Source organism: Elgaria multicarinata, chromosome 7 (genome assembly GCF_023053635.1).
Source record: "Elgaria multicarinata webbii isolate HBS135686 ecotype San Diego chromosome 7, rElgMul1.1.pri, whole genome shotgun sequence".
In the NCBI taxonomy this organism is placed as follows: Eukaryota; Metazoa; Chordata; class Lepidosauria; order Squamata; family Anguidae; genus Elgaria; species Elgaria multicarinata.
This window is the reverse complement of record NC_086177.1, coordinates 108,238,724-108,258,803: the sequence shown is the minus strand read 5'-3', so window position 1 is coordinate 108,258,803 and position 20,080 is coordinate 108,238,724. Positions and strand designations below refer to the sequence as shown.

General features: G+C 39.0%; 1 protein-coding gene across 1 annotated transcript in view; it reads left to right on the top strand.

Moving 5' to 3' along the window:
• Positions 1-20,080, top strand: part of TRAPPC9 (trafficking protein particle complex subunit 9) — a 352,653-nt gene that overhangs the window by 140,416 nt on the left and 192,157 nt on the right. Inside the window, exons 20-21 of the mRNA XM_063131169.1 lie at positions 9,327-9,480; positions 13,576-13,666. Of these exons, the coding sequence (XP_062987239.1) occupies positions 9,327-9,480; positions 13,576-13,666 (245 nt within the window). The remainder of the gene's footprint in view (positions 1-9,326; positions 9,481-13,575; positions 13,667-20,080) is intronic.

The following is a 20,080-nucleotide window of genomic DNA, read 5'->3' as shown; positions in this document are numbered from 1 at the left end:
GCTCTTCGCTCCTCTGATGCCATGTTTCTCGCCTGCCCAAGGGCCTCTACTTCCCTTGCTCGGCTTCGTCCATTCTCTTCTGCTGCCCCTTACGCCTGGAACGCTCTTCCAGAACATTTGAGAACTACAAGTTCAACCGCAGCTTTTAAAGCTCAACTAAAAACTTTTCTTTTTCCTAAAGCTTTTAAAACTTGATGTTGTGCAGACTTCTACTGTTACTTTCTACTGTTAGTTTTACCCTACCCTGTGCCTGCTTACCCTACCCTGTACCTGTCTGCATTCTCTTCCCCTCCTTATTGTTTTACTATGATTTTATTAGATTGTAAGCCTATGCGGCAGGGTCTTGCTATTTACTGTTTTACTCTGTACAGCACCATGTACACTGATGGTGCTATATAAATAAATAAATAAATAATAATAATAATAATAATAATAATAATAATAATAATAATAATTGTTCCAACCATGGCTATACTGAAACTGAAGGCTTATGTAGCTAGAACTTCTATAACATCACCCAGGGCTCAGCTTCAGTTAGTTAGTTAGTTAGTTACAGGCCCTCTTGAAAAATCCCTACTCATAAGAAGGATCTTGTTCTTGAGGAGTCCTCTGCAACTGAGCACTCCTTCTCAAAGAACCCGTACTGGCGTGCCTCTTAAGGCGATACAATAATACTGCTCAGAGGTGGCACTTCCCTCCTCCTATGGGGACTGTTGTTCATCTCCCTTGAGGTCATTTCTCCTCGAGGTCTCCTGATATGGGTGGTTCCATGGCATCATCTCTGTGAGCTCTAGCAGCTTGGAGGAAAAAGAATCCTCCAGTAGGAAGGAGCATGATAGCTTGCACAAAGGGGAAGTGAAGCGGTTGCATGCAAGGCCACTTGGTTCATTCATATATTGGCTTATTAACACAAGGGACATGATTCCAGGTGAAGACCTTTTTGTTTTGTTCCCTGAGGCCAAGGACAAGATGGTGCCCAGCCTTCAGTCCATACTAAAGCATCACACTGGCTTCACCATCAGCAGTTGGCCTTACTTCACCACTGGCAGTGGGAGTTTTCTCAATCTCAACTGAGGTAATTGGCTAGTTTAGGGGGGGACGCAGGACAGGTTGTATGACATGCATGGCTCTGTCCTCCAACAGAGAGGAAGTCCTCCTTAGCATCTGCTTCCTGAAGTCATTTGCTGCACTCTGCCTAATGGTTTGGCTGTCCTTCTGTAGAAAAAAATATCTAATTCTTGTTAGTACAGAACCAAAATTGAACCCTACCTGAGGCAATTTCTGAGGTATATGTGGTGTATTAATGAGTTATACATAATTAACTAGCAGCCAATGGCTTCCTAAATACTAGAACTATCGTTGATAACACCCAGGAGAGGCCAAATTGTGACCAAACATAAATTATAAACTGAAAACTCTCTAGCTTGTTTCCCAGCTTGTCCAAAGAGAGGAGCGGTGGCTGCATGTACGGCCAACTCTCTACATGTATTTAAAGCCTCCAACATGCTCACGGAGCTGATGTAGGTAGTGTCTAGGAGTGTTTGCCTGGAACTGTCAGTGGAGGAAGTGGAATCATCTGGGTACCAGTCTTGAGAGTTATAGCATTTCAGAAGGCTGTATAGAATCTGAAAGAGAGGCTTTTGAGTAAGTTACTTTTTTTTTGTTAACTTGCCAATAATTAACCTGCTGAAAAGTTGGCCATTTAATAGTCTTTGAGGCAGAGAAACTGAAGTCCATGCACAGTATGTGGGTCTCCAGGATGAAGCAAATAGCAAAGGTATCGTTGCACCTCCTTGTAAGAATCGAGGTTTGGTGGAGTACAAGGGGGCTGTTTAATCACCTGACTGGAGGAGCTTAAAATTTGTATTTGTAAAAAATCAGTGTAGAGTCCTTTCTAATGACTCCCTGGAAAATCAGCAGCTGTATGGATATTTACTCTATAAGGGCCATTCACTTTTCAGAAGGAATTTACAGCAGGTAAATTGTTAACGTTAGAAAGAAAGAAAAGGTCCTGAGTATAAGTGACTCAAAAGCCTCTCTTTCAGGTTCTATATTTGTACAGATCTCTGAAATGTTATAATAGAAGTTAGCGAAGTGCTGGAGCACTGGGGATAATATGCAAAAGTAAATCGATACAAAATTAATCAGAGGCAAAGTGTACACAATTTTTCGTCTGCATGCTGCTAAATCAGGAACAACAAGTGCTTAAGGCAGAATGATTGGAACAATAAAGCGGTACCTTATCTTATTAAGTGTTATCTTCTTAGATGGAAGGTGCTTAAAAGGTATAAAATATATGTTCATCAGCAAAAACATAAATGTATTTCACTCTGAGGTAGATTTAATAACTGGAAAGCTTTGCAGTTGTCTAACAACTTTCAAGGTGGTTATTTTTAATTGAAGCAAGTCTTATTTTGATGTGATTGTGAAAAATGCATTTTGCATTTACATATTCCTTTACAACCATCTTTTGAATGTACTTTTGTGTAAAAGATTTTGCTCTTCACCTAGAAGTCCCTCTACAAATTAGTACTCTTTACAGTTGATACATGCTTAATTATAGAGCCCTGGCCTTACGATGACCCATGGTGTTTCAATCCCAGTCTTCAGTGGATGCTTGGAGGAGAATTGAATCCAGCTTTTTCATACCTTGCTACTTTCTCAAAATATTCCATTTTGGAACCAAAAATTCTAGCCATTATGTTTTGTTTGATTGCAGAGAAAAGCTTTCACGTATACTGTATTACCTGACCAGAATTAAGAAACCACAGCTGTATGGGGAGGGCTTTTGCCTATCAAACCATGGCAACTATATGCCTTAGATCAGTGATGTGTAGAAAGTAGATTTATTTATTTATTTATTTATTTATTACATTTTTATACCGCTCAATAGCAGAAGCTCTCTGGGCAGTTCACAAAAAAAGATCTCCAGAGGTTTTGGACTTCAAGTCCTAGATTTCCTGTATTGGTTATTCTGGGAGGGGCTTTGAAGCCCAAAACATCCGGAGATCTACGTTCTGCCTACTCCTTCCTTAGAAAGGCCTTCAAGAGGCAGCTGGAAAACCATCCGTCAGGTATGCTTTAAGGTGGAATCCTGCATTGAGCAGGGGGTTGGACTTGATGGCCTTATAGGCTCCTTCCAACTCTACTATTCTATGATAACTGAAGTGAGGTGATATGCCCATAACTTTATTTTTCCTGTGGCAGATTTGAAACCTCTTGAGTTCTTATTTCAGAGTGCTCCTATAAGCAACCAAATTAAGAATTGTATCATCTCAAACTTTAGTTATTAAACAGAAGAATTAAATAAGATGAAGATCAGTTCAGTTGAGTTGCATTTGTTCAGTTACTACTTTTTTTGCTTTTAGTTGTTTCTAAAGCTTTTAAAACTTGATTTTGTTCTGACTTTTATACTGTTAGTTTTACTCTACCCTGTGCCTGTTTGGTGCATTCTCTTCCCCTTCTTATTGTTTTATTATGATTTTATTAGAATGTAAGCCTATGCGGCAGGGTTTTGCTATTTTATTGTTTTACTCTGTACAGCACCATGTACATTGATGGTGCTATATAAATAAATAAATAAATAAATAATAATAAATGTGATACAGAAATGCTGATATAAATAAAATAGAATATTTAGGAGTAAAGTCCATTGAACTCATTAAGACTTACCTCTGAGCATAGACTTGTACCCTCTCTCCCCCCCCACCTATGATATATATTCATTATGAAGAGTTTTAGAAACATCTGTTTTGTGGCTAAATGTATCTTTCAACAAAATTACTTTAAATACATAAGCTGTAAATGCACATTTTGTAAAATTAATGGACCCTTGATACATTAATGAGAAGATTACATTTTTCTCTGCATATATTACCATGGTCCTTTAACCTTCCTTTTATGAAACCAGTTTTGGGCTGTGAGTGGAGATGGTTCCTGTGGGCTGTCTGAGTCATTTCATTATATAATTGTATTTTAAAATATGGTTTCTAAGCAATGAAAGAATTAGAGGCCCATACTAATTTTAATAGAGCAACCATATAACAATGATTTAGAAATAAGTAAGAGTTGTATTTAATTAGCACCCATCTTTAGCACAACATGTCTGTTTCTAAGTTAATATTATGATGAAAATTAAACTAAACTGCTGCTAAACTGCTGAGTGTGCATCTAAAATCTTTGGACTAACAGTGTGATCCTACGTATCTCTACCTAGAAGCAAGTCCTTCTGAAATCAGTGGGGCTTACTTCCAGGTAAGTGTGCATAGGTAAGTGTGCATTTTTCCAACTAACAGCCTCAGTGCTTCATTTGCAAAGGGGAAATAGATTATTGCAGGTACAACAAAGCAAAGTACTATAGGAATTTGTAGAATAGTGATTATGCAGATGATGTACGAATGTATTGCAAATGAGCTGTGATATGCATTCCACTACTTTCTGGAAATCATTCAGGTGCTCCAAGCTGCATTCCTGTAAGCTTAGAATGAAAAGAAAACTGTCCAAACACCATAGATGCCCAGCCAAGGTTTCCAACAAGGTTTGGGGGTGGGACAGAATGAGGTGGTGGGTGGCATGAGTGTTGGGTTATTGCCAGAACTTTTCTCCTTCTGGAACTCTGTTTGTGCTCAGAAAACAAACACACATCACGCAGGTCTTACACAGCAGAGCTGGTTTATTTCCTTCAGGCTTCTGTGCAGTCCAATTCAGATCAGTTCAGATCAGCACACTGAGGCATACACAGAGAGCAGTGATCATAGAGCAGTGATCAGTAAGCAGTGATCAGATTCATTTTACACAAGTGAGAAACTATATACAGATCTACACAATTCTTATCTACATTACATACAGCTGTGATGAGGCTAACTTAGAATCTTGGCAAGGTTCCCAGAACAGCCTCTATCTCAAGGTAATTACCCACAGATAGTCTTTCTCTGTTTAACCCTGAGATAGCCATACACACACAATTTTAATGACTTAGCAAGTATTTCTTTTCATATACTTAACAGTCCTCCTCTTGCGCATGTTGTTTAAATTGTGTTACAATCTGAGACCTAGCTTTAAAGGATCTCTTTTTGTTTTACCTTGAATACCCATTTACAGGTAATGGCTTTACGACCTTCAGGTAAAGGTACTAGCTCCCACGTTTCATTTTTTTTTCCATTGCTCTGATTTCCTCTGACATTGCTTCATGCCAGCCCTGAGCTTCTGTAGGTTCCATTTCCTGAATTTCCTCAAATGAAGTAGGTTCATAGGCTATTAGTAAAGCTCTATGAGAAACCTGTTTGCTTTGGTATTCATCTGAATAACGAATTGGAGCTTTGCGTTCCCTTTCTGGTCGCTTTGGCATAGTTACAGGCATAGTTTCCTCCTTTACAGTTTCTTCCCCCTCCGTCTCTTGCTGAGATTGTTCAGGAATTTCTTCTGTTTCTACAGCTTTCTGTTCTACAGGCAAACTTACATACTGTTTTGTTTCCTGCATTTGTTCATGAAAAACTACATCTCTGCTCACAATTACACTTTTGTGATATGGAGACCACAAACGATAGCCTTTTGTTTGTGTATCATATCCCAACAGTTTACATTCCAAACCTCTTTGAGCTAGTTTTCCTGGTCTGTTTTCTTTCTGAACATGAGCAAAACATTTACTTCCAAAAACCCTTATATGTGACACTCTAGGTTTTCTTTTGTAAAACATTTCATATGGAGTTTTTTCATGTACAGAGTGGTAAAGCCTGTTTAACAAATAATTTGAGGTGGACAAAGCTTCTGCCCAGAACAGATTAGACAATCCTGACTCTTTCAATAGAGCTCTTAACATGTTCTGCAAGGTTCTGTTTTTCCTTTCTGCAACTCCATTTTGAAATGGTGAATATGGAGCAGTAAGGTCATGTTGTATACCCTCATCACTGAGGAATTTTTTTTAATTGGTTGCTAAGAAATTCACCTCCCCGGTCCGTTCTTAGATTAGCTATAGGTTCTTTAAATCTATTTTTACTCCACTTAACAAACGCTTTGAACTTTCCAAAAGTTTCACTCTTCTGTTTTAACACATACACAAATCCAAATCTACTGTAATCATCAACAATAGACAAGAAAAATCTGTTTCCTCCTTGACTTGTCTCAAAAGGACCTGCAAGATCTGCATGAATTAATTCAAAAATTCTTTTTGTTGTTCTCTCACTATGTTTTGGAATGTTTGACTTATGACACTTGGTTTCACTGCATACATTACATTCTACATAGTTAGAACATGGTTTGATTTTCACCCCTTCACACAATTCTGGAATCTTAGAAATTGTTTTATAGTTAGCGTGACCAAACCTTTTATGAGTTAAATGGATGCACTCTTGGTGTGGTTTGCAATTGGCTATTGTTTTTGTTGTGACTTTGCTGGCTACAACTTCATTTTCTGTACAAGTATTAATCACATACAAAGATTCTTTCATTATTCCCTGCACACACACCTTGTTTCCCTGTTTTATAGTACAATTTTCTTCAGTAAAACAAACCTCATACCCCATTTCTGTTAACTGAAAACACACTTAGAAGGTTTGTTTCTAATTCTGGTACATATAAAACACTTTGTAGTTCAACTCCCAGACAATCAAAATATACATTACCCACACCACAAATTTGGATTTTTGTTCCATTTGCAAGGGTAACACACTTTTGCTCTGAAGTAGAAGTTTCCAAGGTTACAAATGAAAGTTTGTCTTTTGCCATACTTATTGAAGCCCCAGAGTCCAAAAACCAAGGATTCATTGTCTCTTTGACTCTTGCTAGAAGACACTTCTTTGTTGATTCAGCTTCATTCATGTTGTTTTCTTCTCTCCACTTTGCTGTTGACTGCTTTTTCTTCTTGTTGTTGCAATCCCGCCTTAAGTGTTCTGTGGAACCACAATTAAAGCATTTCCTTGCCTTTAATGCAGCCACCACGTCAGAAGATTTATGGCTTTGTTGAAATTCAGCCACAGGATGTTTAAGGCTCTGTTGTTTTGAAGCTTGTCTTCTTTCATAGGTTTCCAGTAGTTTTCCAGCTACATACTCGAGGGTTAAATTTTTCTCCTCTTGACTTTCCATCATGGTGACAACCGCATCGTACGATGAATCAAGACTTGACAAAATCACATAGACTTGGTGTATAGTTGTAAACTCCATCCCTCGTGCCCTGAGTTGATTGAAGATTTCTCTCATGCTTTTCAAATGGTTTGACATAGACTCCCCTGGTTTCAGCTTCATTCCATACAGCTTCCGGGTTAGAATTACTTTACTGCCCGCTGTTTCTCTTTGATATACAGCTTGTAGCGCATTCCAGCACTCTTTTGATGTATTCAAAAACTGAATGAAGGAAATTTGAGAGTCTTCCACAGCTAATGCAATAACTGCCATTGCTTTTGCATCGTCCTTAAACCATTTAGCATTCTGTGGATCTGTTCTATCTGGTGGATCCTCTGTGACTACATACCACAGTTCAGCCTGAATCAGATACATTTGCATTTTGTAAGACCATAATGCATAGTTAGAGTCATTCAGCTTTTCCAACAATTGATGCAAACCAGACATATTAGCTCCTGCCATTCCCTCTGCTTTAGGAATTGGTATCTCACCGTCCTTCTGCTCAGAGTCAGCCGACTGAGATTTTTCCTCACTTTGCAGCACTGGCTTTAGCTTGATGTCTTCCTTCATCAACAGTTTTCTGTTTTTAGCAGACTCCTGGTTCTGATTCTGATACTGCACCGTTCCCACCAAGTTCTGGTTCTTCTGCCTGGGTTAGGCTGGCGTAGGCTTCCTGGACTGGACTGGGACTGGGCCCATAACCTTTGTTGGGTTATTGCCAGAACTTTTCTCCTTCTGGAACTCTGTTTGTGCTCAGAAAACAAACACACATCACGCAGGTCTTACACAGCAGAGCTGGTTTATTTCCTTCAGGCTTCTGTGCAGTCCAATTCAGATCAGTTCAGATCAGCACACTGAGGCATACACAGAGAGCAGTGATCATAGAGCAGTGATCAGTAAGCAGTGATCAGATTCATTTTACACAAGTGAGAAACTATATACAGATCTACACAATTCTTATCTACATTACATACAGCTGTGATGAGGCTAACTTAGAATCTTGGCAAGGTTCCCAGAACAGCCTCTATCTCAAGGTAATTACCCACAGATAGTCTTTCTCTGTTTAACCCTGAGATAGCCATACACACACAATTTTAATGACTTAGCAAGTATTTCTTTTCATATACTTAACAATGAGTGCTCAGTGACAACGTGTCAGGAAGTGCAGAAAAGGCAACTAAAATGATCAAGGGGCTGGAGCATCACCCCTATGAAGGAAGGTGACAACAGCTGGGATTGTTTAGCTTGGAAAAAGGAGGCTAAGGGGAGACATGACAGAGGTGTACAAAATTATGCATGGCATGGAGAATGTGGATAGAGAGATATTTTTCTTCTTCTCTCATAATACTAGAACCCAAGGTCATCCCATTAAGCTGATTGGTGGAGATTCAGGACGGATATAAGGAAGTACGTCTTCGTACAGCACAGAGATAAACTGTCAGACGCAGTACATCAGATACATAGTTGAACTATGGAATTCACTACTTCAAGACATAGTGATGTTCACGAATTTGGATGGCTTTAAAATGGAGTTGGATAAATTTTAAGGAGAAAGCTATCAAGGGTTACTAGTCCTGATGGCTATGTGCTACCTCCAGTATCAGAGGCAGTAAGCTTATATACACCAGTTTCTGGGGAACATTGGCAGGAAGATGCTGTTGCATCTGTATCCTGCTTGTGGATTCCTGGTCGATGGCTAGTTGGCCATTTTGTGAACAAAGTGCTGTACTAGATAGACCCTTTGTCTGATCCAGCTTGGCTGTTATTACATTCTTATGAGGGCTGGATGGGCATATAAGAAGGTTCATTCCCCATGCTTTTTTGGTTTACTGCTTATTTGCTCAAATGTGTGCAGAGAGGAGTAATCATTGTAGTTTAGTAGCCAAATACTATTTTATTGACTTTGCATGGCTTTTCATGTGGCAGTTAGCTAGTAATCAACCATGTATGTTGTTCTAGAAGTACATGAATAGTAAATATGCCTACATGAATTGTCCTTTCATATTTTGTTTAGAAATAATTGAATTTATAATCATATTTACAAGGTGGTTACATAATTTGTGCTCTTTTTAGATCTTTTTATTGACTTAATCACTTAATTTCACTGCTGTTTACTGACGCTTTTCTGATGTGATGAAAATTTGTTGTTTGACCTGCAGGACTTTATTCAATAATGCTTCTCCGATATTTATTCCTGTTTTTAACTGCAGCATGGCTATCCAAGTTGACAAGTTCAACTTTGAAAGTTACCCCGACTCCCCTGGAGAAAGAGCACAATTTACAAATCCAAAGCAGCTGGAGGAAGAGAGACAGCAGGCAAAAGGTCTGGAGATCAACAGCAAGTTAGACATTCTCTGGAAAATTATATCCTTTCAGAAATATATATTTCCTCTCAAGATACTCTTGTGCAGGCCTGTGACCTTTTAATTTAAATCCGTTCTAGGAAGAAGTCTGAAAGAGGACATGGTTTGAAATGGAGCACTTAAGATAATTGTAGCATTCTTAAACTTAATTTTAGATCTTAACTTATTTAGATTTTACAACATGTTCAATATAATGCCTTGTCGTCTCTTTGATTCAAGTGGGCACACTCCAAGGTTCATCTGCATTCTTATGCTTTGAGTAATGAATACTGTACTGTATGTAGTTTTTGTACATTGGAATCGACTCAGAGTTCTGAGATGGTCTAATTTTTGAAAATGATAATCAGAAGATCGATTGAAGCTGTCTCCTGGCCACATTTCAGTCGGAGATTGTAAGGAGAGGAAACTCCATTAGGAAGCCGCTAGCAATTTCTTTGGGCGTTTAATCAGATTCCTATTGGAGCCCCTTTCTAGTGGCATTCAAAGAGGATTGACAGCCCAAGTAACTTAATTCAAACCACAGTGATCTGATGTTGGAAGCACTTCCTTTCAGCTCTACTACACAAAACAGTTTTTGTAACTTTTCATAAGTTTCAACTTGCACGGTTAAAAACATCTCCCTAAAATACTTTTAAAAAGGGTAAATCATCTGTCTGCTTACAGTACTAGTGCCAGGATCGAAAGATGACCACAGTGCTTCTCCACTTAAGCCAATGTCCAAACAGTTTTCATTGTGTGGAACATCACTGCATGCAGACATTCTTGCCAATGAGAAAGGAAAGTCTTTCGCTTAGGTGTTTCTGTCTTCTTGCTGTGTGATGGGGAGGAGGTTCTCGTGCATGCAGATAATTTCTTAGATTTGTGTTGTTGTTTTTTAGTAAACTCTCATTCTTTATCAGAAACAGTATCATATATTGATTTTTGATCATTTTTCTTATGAATCCGGTATTGGGAGGCTTTTACATTTTTTATCAAGCACGTGCTAGTGGCATCTGCTGTTTTCTACAAAGCACAATCATTTTGCTGCTATTCAGCATTTGAACAGATGGCACAGAATTTTTAGACCGGCTAATATTTTTCAGCCTATGCCTTTTATTAACATTTTCTAAATATTTAGTAGGTTATTCAAAATAAGTGCTATTTTGGGAGCAATTTGGCAACCTGAAGAGCAATTTTGGTAAGCGAGATGGCTCTTAGGCGTTTAGAAATAGGAAGCACTTGTACTCAGATGTTAAAAGAGGAAACTCACTGAAATAATTTAGAAAAAAAAATATTTGTGTCAGTGTGGCTAGTTCTTATTTGACTGAGATGAATGGCAATAAGTGTCATTCCCCTCATGACTAGGGTTGCCATATTCTGAATCCACAAAACCAGGACAATTTTTTTTGGGGGGGGGCTAGGATATTTTTAAAAAACTGAGCAATATCTAAAGTTCAAGGGAAAGCCCAATTTTTGCAAAGCCCAATTTTTCAATTCAAACATCAGCAACTGTAAAACCAAACATCTTAAATTCACTGCAACTTACTTGCAAGTAACAGATTTGAGGCTTGCAACCCAAATCCAAGGAGGTGGATTTTTGAAGGGCGATTTTTGGGGGAGTGACTTTCCTTTCCTTTCTCCCCTCTCTCCTTTCCTCTCTTTCCCCCTCGTCCCCCACTCGGTCGCTCCCTCCCTCCCATCCCCCATAAAACTTCTTTCTTCCCCCACAAATAACCCAGCAGCTCCACCCCACGCTTACCCTAAAGGTCTGACCTCAACCAGCCAAGCTCACCAAACTCCTTTGCATTGCATGGGACTCAGGTAGCCTGAGGAGAGCACGTGCGCCTTTCCTCGCTGTTGTCCTTATTCTAAGCAGCCGCAGGCGCAATAAGGTGAGTCACGGTGAGTGACTCAGATGAGCCTGTGGAGGAGCGGTGATGCTCTGGAAAAGGCGCCGGATTGATGCATCTTTTTCTCTGCTGCTGCCGCTCCACTGAGCAGGCTCAAGGCACCATTTTGGAGGTCAGAATTTCTCCGGCCAGCTGGACCAGGAATCCGGGATTCTTGCCCGGCCGATCGGGAGATTTCAGAATCTCCTGGAAATCAGGACATTCCCAGTTTTCCGGGACGTATGGCAACCCTACTCATGACTCCCTTTCAGTGTCTGTCTTTCTGCCTGTTTCTAGCTGCATCTGTTACAGGAACGGTAGCGGTTTCTGCATATTTCAGGCACTCCAGTGGTACACAGATGTGTATTAGTTTGTAATTTAAAAGAATAGGAGATTTCAAAATCAATACCAAAATGGCCCATCAAAGACCTACTGTGCTCACTGATTTCTTTCCTGTCCCATCCTTGGCCACATCTACATCAAATCCAAAGAACTCCCTTCACCGGAAAAGAGAAATGAGCAACAGTTGATTTCTCTGTAGTAGAGGAGAGCAGTAGAGAGGGAGATGATAGTTATTGGTGGAGGTAGTTTAAATCACTGGCTCAGTTCAGACAACACGTTTCTCAACAGTGGTTTTAGAACTGCATGGTGGAGTTTTTACACCACCATTGAGAAATGTGTTGTCTGGCAGGAAAACCCCACCCCACAGTGGAGTTTTTTGGGAAATCCACACTGTGTAGAGGAAAGTTCCTGCAGAACCGTTGTGTTGCATGTGGTGGGCTCTGTAGAGTTTTCCGTTGTGTTGAGTTGACTTTTCCCACTGGCTACAGAGTTCCCGGGCAAGAGCGGTGAAAGGAGGCAGTGCCGTTCTAGGAGAGCCGCCAGGATTGTTCCCCCCCCAGCAATGGCTGATGGGATACCATTGGGAGGACCAAAGGAAATGAGAGGGCGGAGGAACTGTCAATCAAACATCGTAATGAATTTTACTTAACTCCATGGTAGCCCACAGTCACACAACGGTGGTGTTAGAACATGTACCTTCTAAAAACTCAAACGTTGAGTGAAGTTTTCACACTTCATTGACTAACGTGTTGTCTGAACTGAGCCACTGCTTATCTAAGAAACAGTGATAAATAAGAGTAAATGGTGTCAATACTGGAAACTGAGAGTAGTAGGAAAGCACCCCCAAACATATGTTTGGCAGGATCAAAATGCCGTGATAATCCATATTCCAAAGTTCAAACTGAAAATGAGAGGAGAGATTCATGGTAAGATGTATTCATTAATCATTTTAAGCAGTTTTCCATTAGTATAATTTCTGTTTATGAAAATGTGATTTATTTATGCTGAAATAGCACTGGGATACATTCATTCACCTGTATTTATTCCTATGGGAAATGACAAGTGGGACATAAAAAAACATCTTCATAGCAAAATGCCTGAGGTCAAATTGCACAACAAAATGAAAGTAATTAAAGGCTTTAAGACTCATTGTGGGAGGGGTGTAGATGGAAACTGTACCAATCTTTCTAAGCAAAAGATTATTTTTATTTATGCAGTGTCTTCAAGTAAATGTTGTTATATTGGTATATTATATTGGAAACCAGTGAATCCTTTTCTCCATTGAATTTTATCATAAACGTGACATCAACTTTCTTAATCCTCCTTTAAGGTAGTGGAAATTAAGTAAATGTAGTTTACAGCTTGTGGTAACAATGGTGTTAGCTGCAAAAATAGAAAAGAGTTACCTTACAGAAGTAGGCTGTCTTGACCTAAAACCATTAGCAAGAGGTTCTTCTTGAAGGACCCAAACATATCTTGAATGCAGATTTAGCCCAGGCTCAATCCTTGGCATCTAAAATTAAAAAGGATCTTAAGCAGCAAGTCTGGGATCAACTTTGGACAGCTGCTGCCATGGGACAATGGTGTAACTCTGTATAAAGCATTTTCATCTGTTCCAGTGATATCTGTACCACTTGGCTCAGAAGATGGGCTTGATTGTGTCCATTGTGCTCAGGAGTGTCAACTCTTCGCTTCCTAGTTTCCGAGCTCTTTCTCTTCTGTAGGGTGACTAATCACATATTACCACTGTGGGACTTTGAATTGTTTTTAATTCCATATTAATACCCTCCGGTTCTTTGTATGAATTTTTGCCTCAGAGATTGTGTGCTTGCATGGTTTCTTTTTTCAAGCTGCATACTTCTCAGTGTTCCTTAACTACCATTTACCCCTCTTTGAAGCGTGAAGGGGAAGCAAGTGTAGAAGGAGTTCTCAATCAACTAGTCCTAGAGCACCTGCAATTGGCTCCTCTCCAGTGGGGTAAGTAATGTTGAAAAGATTGATGATTATATAAAATTGCCTTTTTTATATGGTTCTTATTGGGTAACTTCTTGAAATGTTGAACAGTGCCTAATGCTGTTCACAGCTTTCATTTTTGGACATTTTCTAAAATCACTGAAGCAGAATGACTTAGTAAGAGACCTCCTCCCACCCCCTATATTTAGTTTACTTGGCCATGGAAAAACATCTAAGGGAGACATTTCTCTTTTTCGGTACCAGGTTAAGACAGACCTCTACTCCCAGGTGCTTGATGTTATATGATGGGCTTTTAATGTCAGCTGTTTTTATCAGGTCCCAGTATTTTATTGTAATGGTTTTCAATTATTTTTAAAGTTTTTGTATGTTAAAGATCTTTTATTTATGTTTTATTGTGTATTTTTGTGAACCACCCAGAGAGCTTTGGCTGATGGGCAGTATAGAAATGAATATAAATAACAAGTTATTTTCCTCAAAACCAATTGTTAGTGTTGGGTTATAGCTCTTCTGCCTGCTCTAGTGGAATATGGATTTGGTCTTGCTAAAAATTCTGTTACCCTATTTCTTCGATTCTAAGACGCACTTTCCCCCCCATATAAACATCTCTAAAAATGGGGTGCGTCTTAGAATCGCGGGTGTGTCTTAGGGTTTTTTTTTCTGTTGGTGGTACTGAAATTAGTGTGCGTCTTACAATCAATGGCGTCTTACAATCAAAGAAATATGGTAATTTATCTGTAATTTAGTAATTTATCTGTAATTTTTTTTTACTAATTCATGATGAAACATGTTCTCAGTTTTGTATTTGGAGTGGGTTTTATGTTATTTCCTTACAGACAGTCAACACACAAAGTACTATCTTCGTAGATTGAAAGTGGGCATATTTACAGTACAGTCTGTATGAGAAATGCTTTAAATACAAAATCAGTGTGAAACTAGGTAAGAGACGCATGTAATGCTCTCTTGATGTGTGTGTGTGTGAGAGGGAGAGAGGTGGGGGCTTGCTTAGGATCCCCCACCTGCAGATGGGAAAAAAATATCTTGTGGCAAGGTGCTCAGATGGGTAATTTCCTTGCAGTTGCTCTGTTTTGCTTTCCAAGCTGGGCTTGACACTGAAACATCTTTGGTTGCCCTGATGAATGATAGATGTCAAAGACAAGACAGGGATATGTGATCCCGATAATTCAAGTAAGGGATTGATAGCACTTTTTAAAATTGTTCTCTTCCTACCTGGATAGCCATTTCGAGAAGGTAATCTGGGGTTCTGTTCTTCAGTGGCATTGCTAGAGGGCTTTATTTTGCCTCTTGTACTATTTACATCAACATGAAACCACTGAGTGATTTCATACGGGGGTTGGGGTGAGGTTTCATTGCTGTTGTGTTTTATTTTTTTAAGTAGGATTATTTATTATTATTATTAATAATTAATTATTATTAATTATTTATTATTTATTTATTTAGAATATTTATATACCGCACCCCATTGAAAAATTTCGGAGCGGTGTACAAGATAAAATGAAAATAAAAACAGAATAAAACAGTATAAAACAAAATTTAAAAGAAGCAAAAAAAGATCCAAGGCTGCATATTAAGGAAAGGCTTCTTGGAATAAAGATGTTTTCAGGAGGCGCCGAAAGGAGTACAAGGTTGGAGCCTGCCTGACCTCCATAGACAGGGAATTCCACAGGAGGGGTGCCACCATGCTAAAGGCTCTTCCCCTGGTGGATTCCAATCGGAGGATGGATCTATGTGGAACCACCAGGAGCAGGCCCTCAGATGACCTCAGTGACCGGGCAGGTTGGTAAGGGAGAAGGCGCTCTCTCAGGTATCCTGGTTCCAAGTTGTTTAGGGCTTTGTACACAAGTACAAGAACCTTAAACCTGGCCCGGTAGCGAATAGGCAGCCAGTGCAGTTCCCTCAGCAGAGGAGTTACATGCTGGAAAGGGGCAGCTCCAGACAACAGCCGAGCTGCAGCGTTCTGCACTAGCTCCAGCTTCCGGAGCAGCTTCAAGGGCAGCCCCACATAGAGCACTTTGCAGTAATCCAATCTTGAGGTTACCAATGCCTGTACCACCGTGGCCAAGCTATCCCTGTCCAGGAGAGGCCGTAATTGGTGAACCAACCGAAGATGGTAAAAGGCACTCCGAGCCGTGGGGGCTACTTGAGCCTCAACGACAGAAATGGGTCTAAGAGTACCCCCGAGCTTCGAACCTGTTCTTTCAGAGGCAGTGCAACCCCATTCAGAACAGGCAATGAGCCTGTCTCCCGGACTCGGGAACCACTCACCCACAGGGCTTCCATCTTGCGAGGATTCATTTGCTCTGAGAGACTTTGAACGAAATATCTAGATACAGTCTTTTGAAATTAATACGTTTGATTTCTGCATAAAATATTTATCTTCTCAGTGTGTGACCTTTGATATTTGTAGGTGCTATGCAATACTGTCTTTTTATTTTGGGTTTTGCTGTTCCTTGATTTGTTTCCAACACTGGGGGATGAGCAGGTAATTTCCCTCCATCAGATCTATGAACTAACTAGAAAAAGTACAGGTTTGTCCTACCAGTTTCCTGTAAGATCATGAGATGGATGTGCAGCAAGTGATTGGCTGGGGGTTTGCACATTTCTTTTTCTTTTATGTTTATATCTTCAAGACATTTTCTGCAATTGATAAGTTTCATTTTATTACTAGGCACTGACCCAAATGTAAAATTGGGCCTTTTCTGTGATAGTCCTGCATCTATGGAACGCTCACCCCAAGGAAGCTCACCTGGCGGTGACACTAACATCTTTTCAGTGCCAAACAAAACTGTACTTATTTCCCCAGGCATTTGGATATTATGTACAGCCCAATTATTGTGCACTGCTTTTGTGATATTAATTCTAGGCTGGGGAAATAACTGTGACCTAGCTGGCCGTAGTGTGTAGTACACAGCAGAGTATGCAATTTTATTGGTTATTTGTATTTTTATTATTGTCTAGTTTTATTATATTTTGTTGTTGTTTTGATGACACAATATTGTATGTTTACTGCTTTGAAACTTTGTGGACAATGGCTTATAAATTAATAAGTAAACAAACAAACAACAACAGTCTCTTTTTGAAAACCTCTTAAGAATTTATGGATTGCTTTTCCTGACATATTGGCTAAATTGCTTGAATTGTCATCATTTAAAATAAAAACAAGCACATGTACTATTCTCTAAGAGCATATCCATCAACGTATATTGCAACATCCTGGTCTAGTAGTTTCTAAACTTTTGTGCATCATAATAGTTACAATGTCCCCGTTTCCCTCCCCACCATCAAATTACAGGAGGGCAAGGATTCCCCAGAACTCTCCATGCAATAGATGTCCATTTCAACCTTGAAAGTTGGCAGGTTCAGATACTGAATATACACTGCATTTATATTGGGGCACTACTGTGCTATTGATTAGTCATTTCTCTTTAAACTAATGGATTAAACCTAAACAAATGTAGAGTGTTTTGTGTGTTTTTTAGATATTTAAACAAGTGAAGAAAGGGATGGTTTAAATTCATTGTTAGACTCTCATTCTTAACATTTGTTTTTCTATTTCTTTTTACACTAATGTACTAGAACCAAAATAACCTCAAAAATAAAGTAATGCACCATTAAAACTCAGTTTAAGTAATTAACCATCAGTTTTAATTGATTCACCTAGTGATTAACCAGTTAAATCTCCCAGTCCTAACGCTTCTTATGATGCAGCTCAGGATTTAATAGATTCCATGGCAACCATAGGCTGTTTCAGATAATATCTTGCCATACATCTGTGGCAGGGCATAGGTTGATGGTGTTTGCTGGTCAAGATGAAAGTGATGGGGTGGTAAAAAAACAACATTGCCATGGATATATCGCCACCTAATGTGATTTAGATTTACTTGGACATTTACTTCTTCAGGGTTGGGGGACTATTAAAATGGTCTTCCCTTGAAGACTGATGGATTCTGAAGGACTCCCAAATGTGCAGGGGGACCTCCCAGCCATTAATGCTGATGGTGGAACTGGGCGGTGTATCTGTGGAGCCATTATTTAGGAGTAGCTTCTTACATCCAGTGAAACATTTGGACTAGTATCTCAGTCATTCCGCATGCAACACAATACATTGTTTTTGAAAGTTAAGAATTTCAAAATATATGTTTAAAGACCAGTAGAGAGTAAAGGAAAATCAGGTAAATAGAAAATATTCAGAAGTCCCAGTGGATGTGTCCCATCTCTCGGCATGCCCAAAGTAACTCTCTGGATTGCCTGTGGCGAGTTCAGACTGTATGGAAGAGTTTTCAAATATCTTTACCATCTTATGTCTTTCTTTTCTCTGATTTTGTAAACTAATTACATGAATGGAGAATGTAGGAAAAGTCTCCATAATATACATCTACAACAGTTATGTTCATCTGTTTTGTAGGAAAAAAACTTTTCTTGCATATAAATATGTGCCCCCGTTTATTTAATTTATGATATTGTTTATGTAAATTAATAGAATTCTATTCCCAAACTGCTACCCCCACCCCTGAGCTTCTCTCAGTGGGGTGACACAGAAAAGGGTTTCTGATGGGACTGTGTAGGTTCATATGGGGAGAGCCATGTAGGGCTTTAGGACATCAGTACTGGAAAAGGTGAAAGCCTTCATGAGCAGACTTTGCTGTTCACACACAATTTTAATGTGCGTAAATCCTGATTCATATCCTGACCTAGAGAAACATGTCATATGCCGGGGCAGGACAATAGTTTTCAATTACTTTAGTCTGGGGATGATAATGGGTGAATCTAGTGATGTGGGGTGGGGCGACTGGGGCGTGGGGCAGGACTTTTAAACAATCATATATTTGATGAATTAGAAACTGGCTGTACAAAATTAGAAGATCTTTAAAATACTTGCACGTTTCTCCCTTTTGGGATGGATTATGTTTCTCCATTTTGGGATGCTTTTGAAATAACGCATAGTCGTTATTAAGATACTGATAATAGGAATTTTATGTTGAAACTAATAGCAAAATAGTAAAAATGCTGATAGGTTTATATCTATAGTTATGTGTTCATGTAACAAAGGTGCAGAAATGAATATGTAATTTGTAAAAGATAAAGACACCACTGGCAAAATCAGGAAAAGAACTTTGAATTTAATACATTATCTAGAAACAAGCTATTTTGAAACTTAATCAAAATAAAAGGGAGTTTTGACTATTGGTTTGTATAGGAATGTAATAAATAAAATAAATAAAAGTTCTGCCTTACAGGAAAAAAGGATATGATATTTTGGCTGACATAGCAAAAGCTTTGTGGATAGAAGCTAAGAACAATAATGCTAGGTTTATGATTCCTGGAAGATATGTGTGTTATGGGGAGCTTTTTAAAACAGATCAGGAAAAGATTAGAGAGTCAAATAAACTTTGATATATATAGTTTAATAACTCAGCAGCTGATTGATAAATAACTAATTGCAGTAGAAAATTAGGGTCACTGTGACTTCTCTCCTCACTGTGGCTTCTCTCCCTCCTGCTTCTCTCCCCAAATTTGCCTTTATTACTGAATCTGAACAGCTCATTGCTAAAAGGCCCACAGCATGCAATACAGAGCTCTTAGTTCGTGGCAATCACCTGCTTAGTTGCACTGAATACTGCTGATGACTCCAGGGCCTTAGTCTGAGCCTAGCTGCCAGGGGCAGGCTTCCCCTTATGCCATTTCTAGGACCTTTGCACCAGATTCTGTGCATGGCTGTCCGCAGGTTATGGGATTGAATCAAGTTATTATCCCACAAGTCTGCTGTTGCTTCTTTGGCAAAGTGCAAACCAATAATATGTATAGCATATTATATTTTTGAATAAGTTATCGATACAGATTATTATTATTATTATTTATTTATTTATTTATTTATTTATTTATTTATATAGCACCATCAATGTACATGCACACCTTTACTTTGAATTGCTTTAAAAATTCTATTCCTAGTCCAAAACCTAATCAACCAGGACAACTACACAAATAGTGATTTGCTTGAGTAGTGCTGACGATGAATAAATAACCTTCACATTTCTCCTAATTAGATAACATGAGTTGTTTCTGTTCAGGGCTGTGCTCCTCTCAGAGGAACAATCTGTTTACAAAATGGCAGGATGGGCTAATTTTATGCACCATTTCAAATTCTACCTGTGGAAATTACTTTAGAAGAACAGAAGCATAATTATTTGAGCGGTTAGTCTGTATCATTTAAATGGCTGAGAATGCTAGTCAAATTGCTCTCTGTCCACCAACTGCCTATTGCTTTGAGGTTTTCCGTGCTCTTGCAGATGAAAGCAGGAGAGCTGACATGAATTCATAGCTCTGGTAATGCAAAGGTACAGTTTACACTTCTTGTTTCAAATTTTCATAAATGTACATCATTGCAAAGATTATATACGT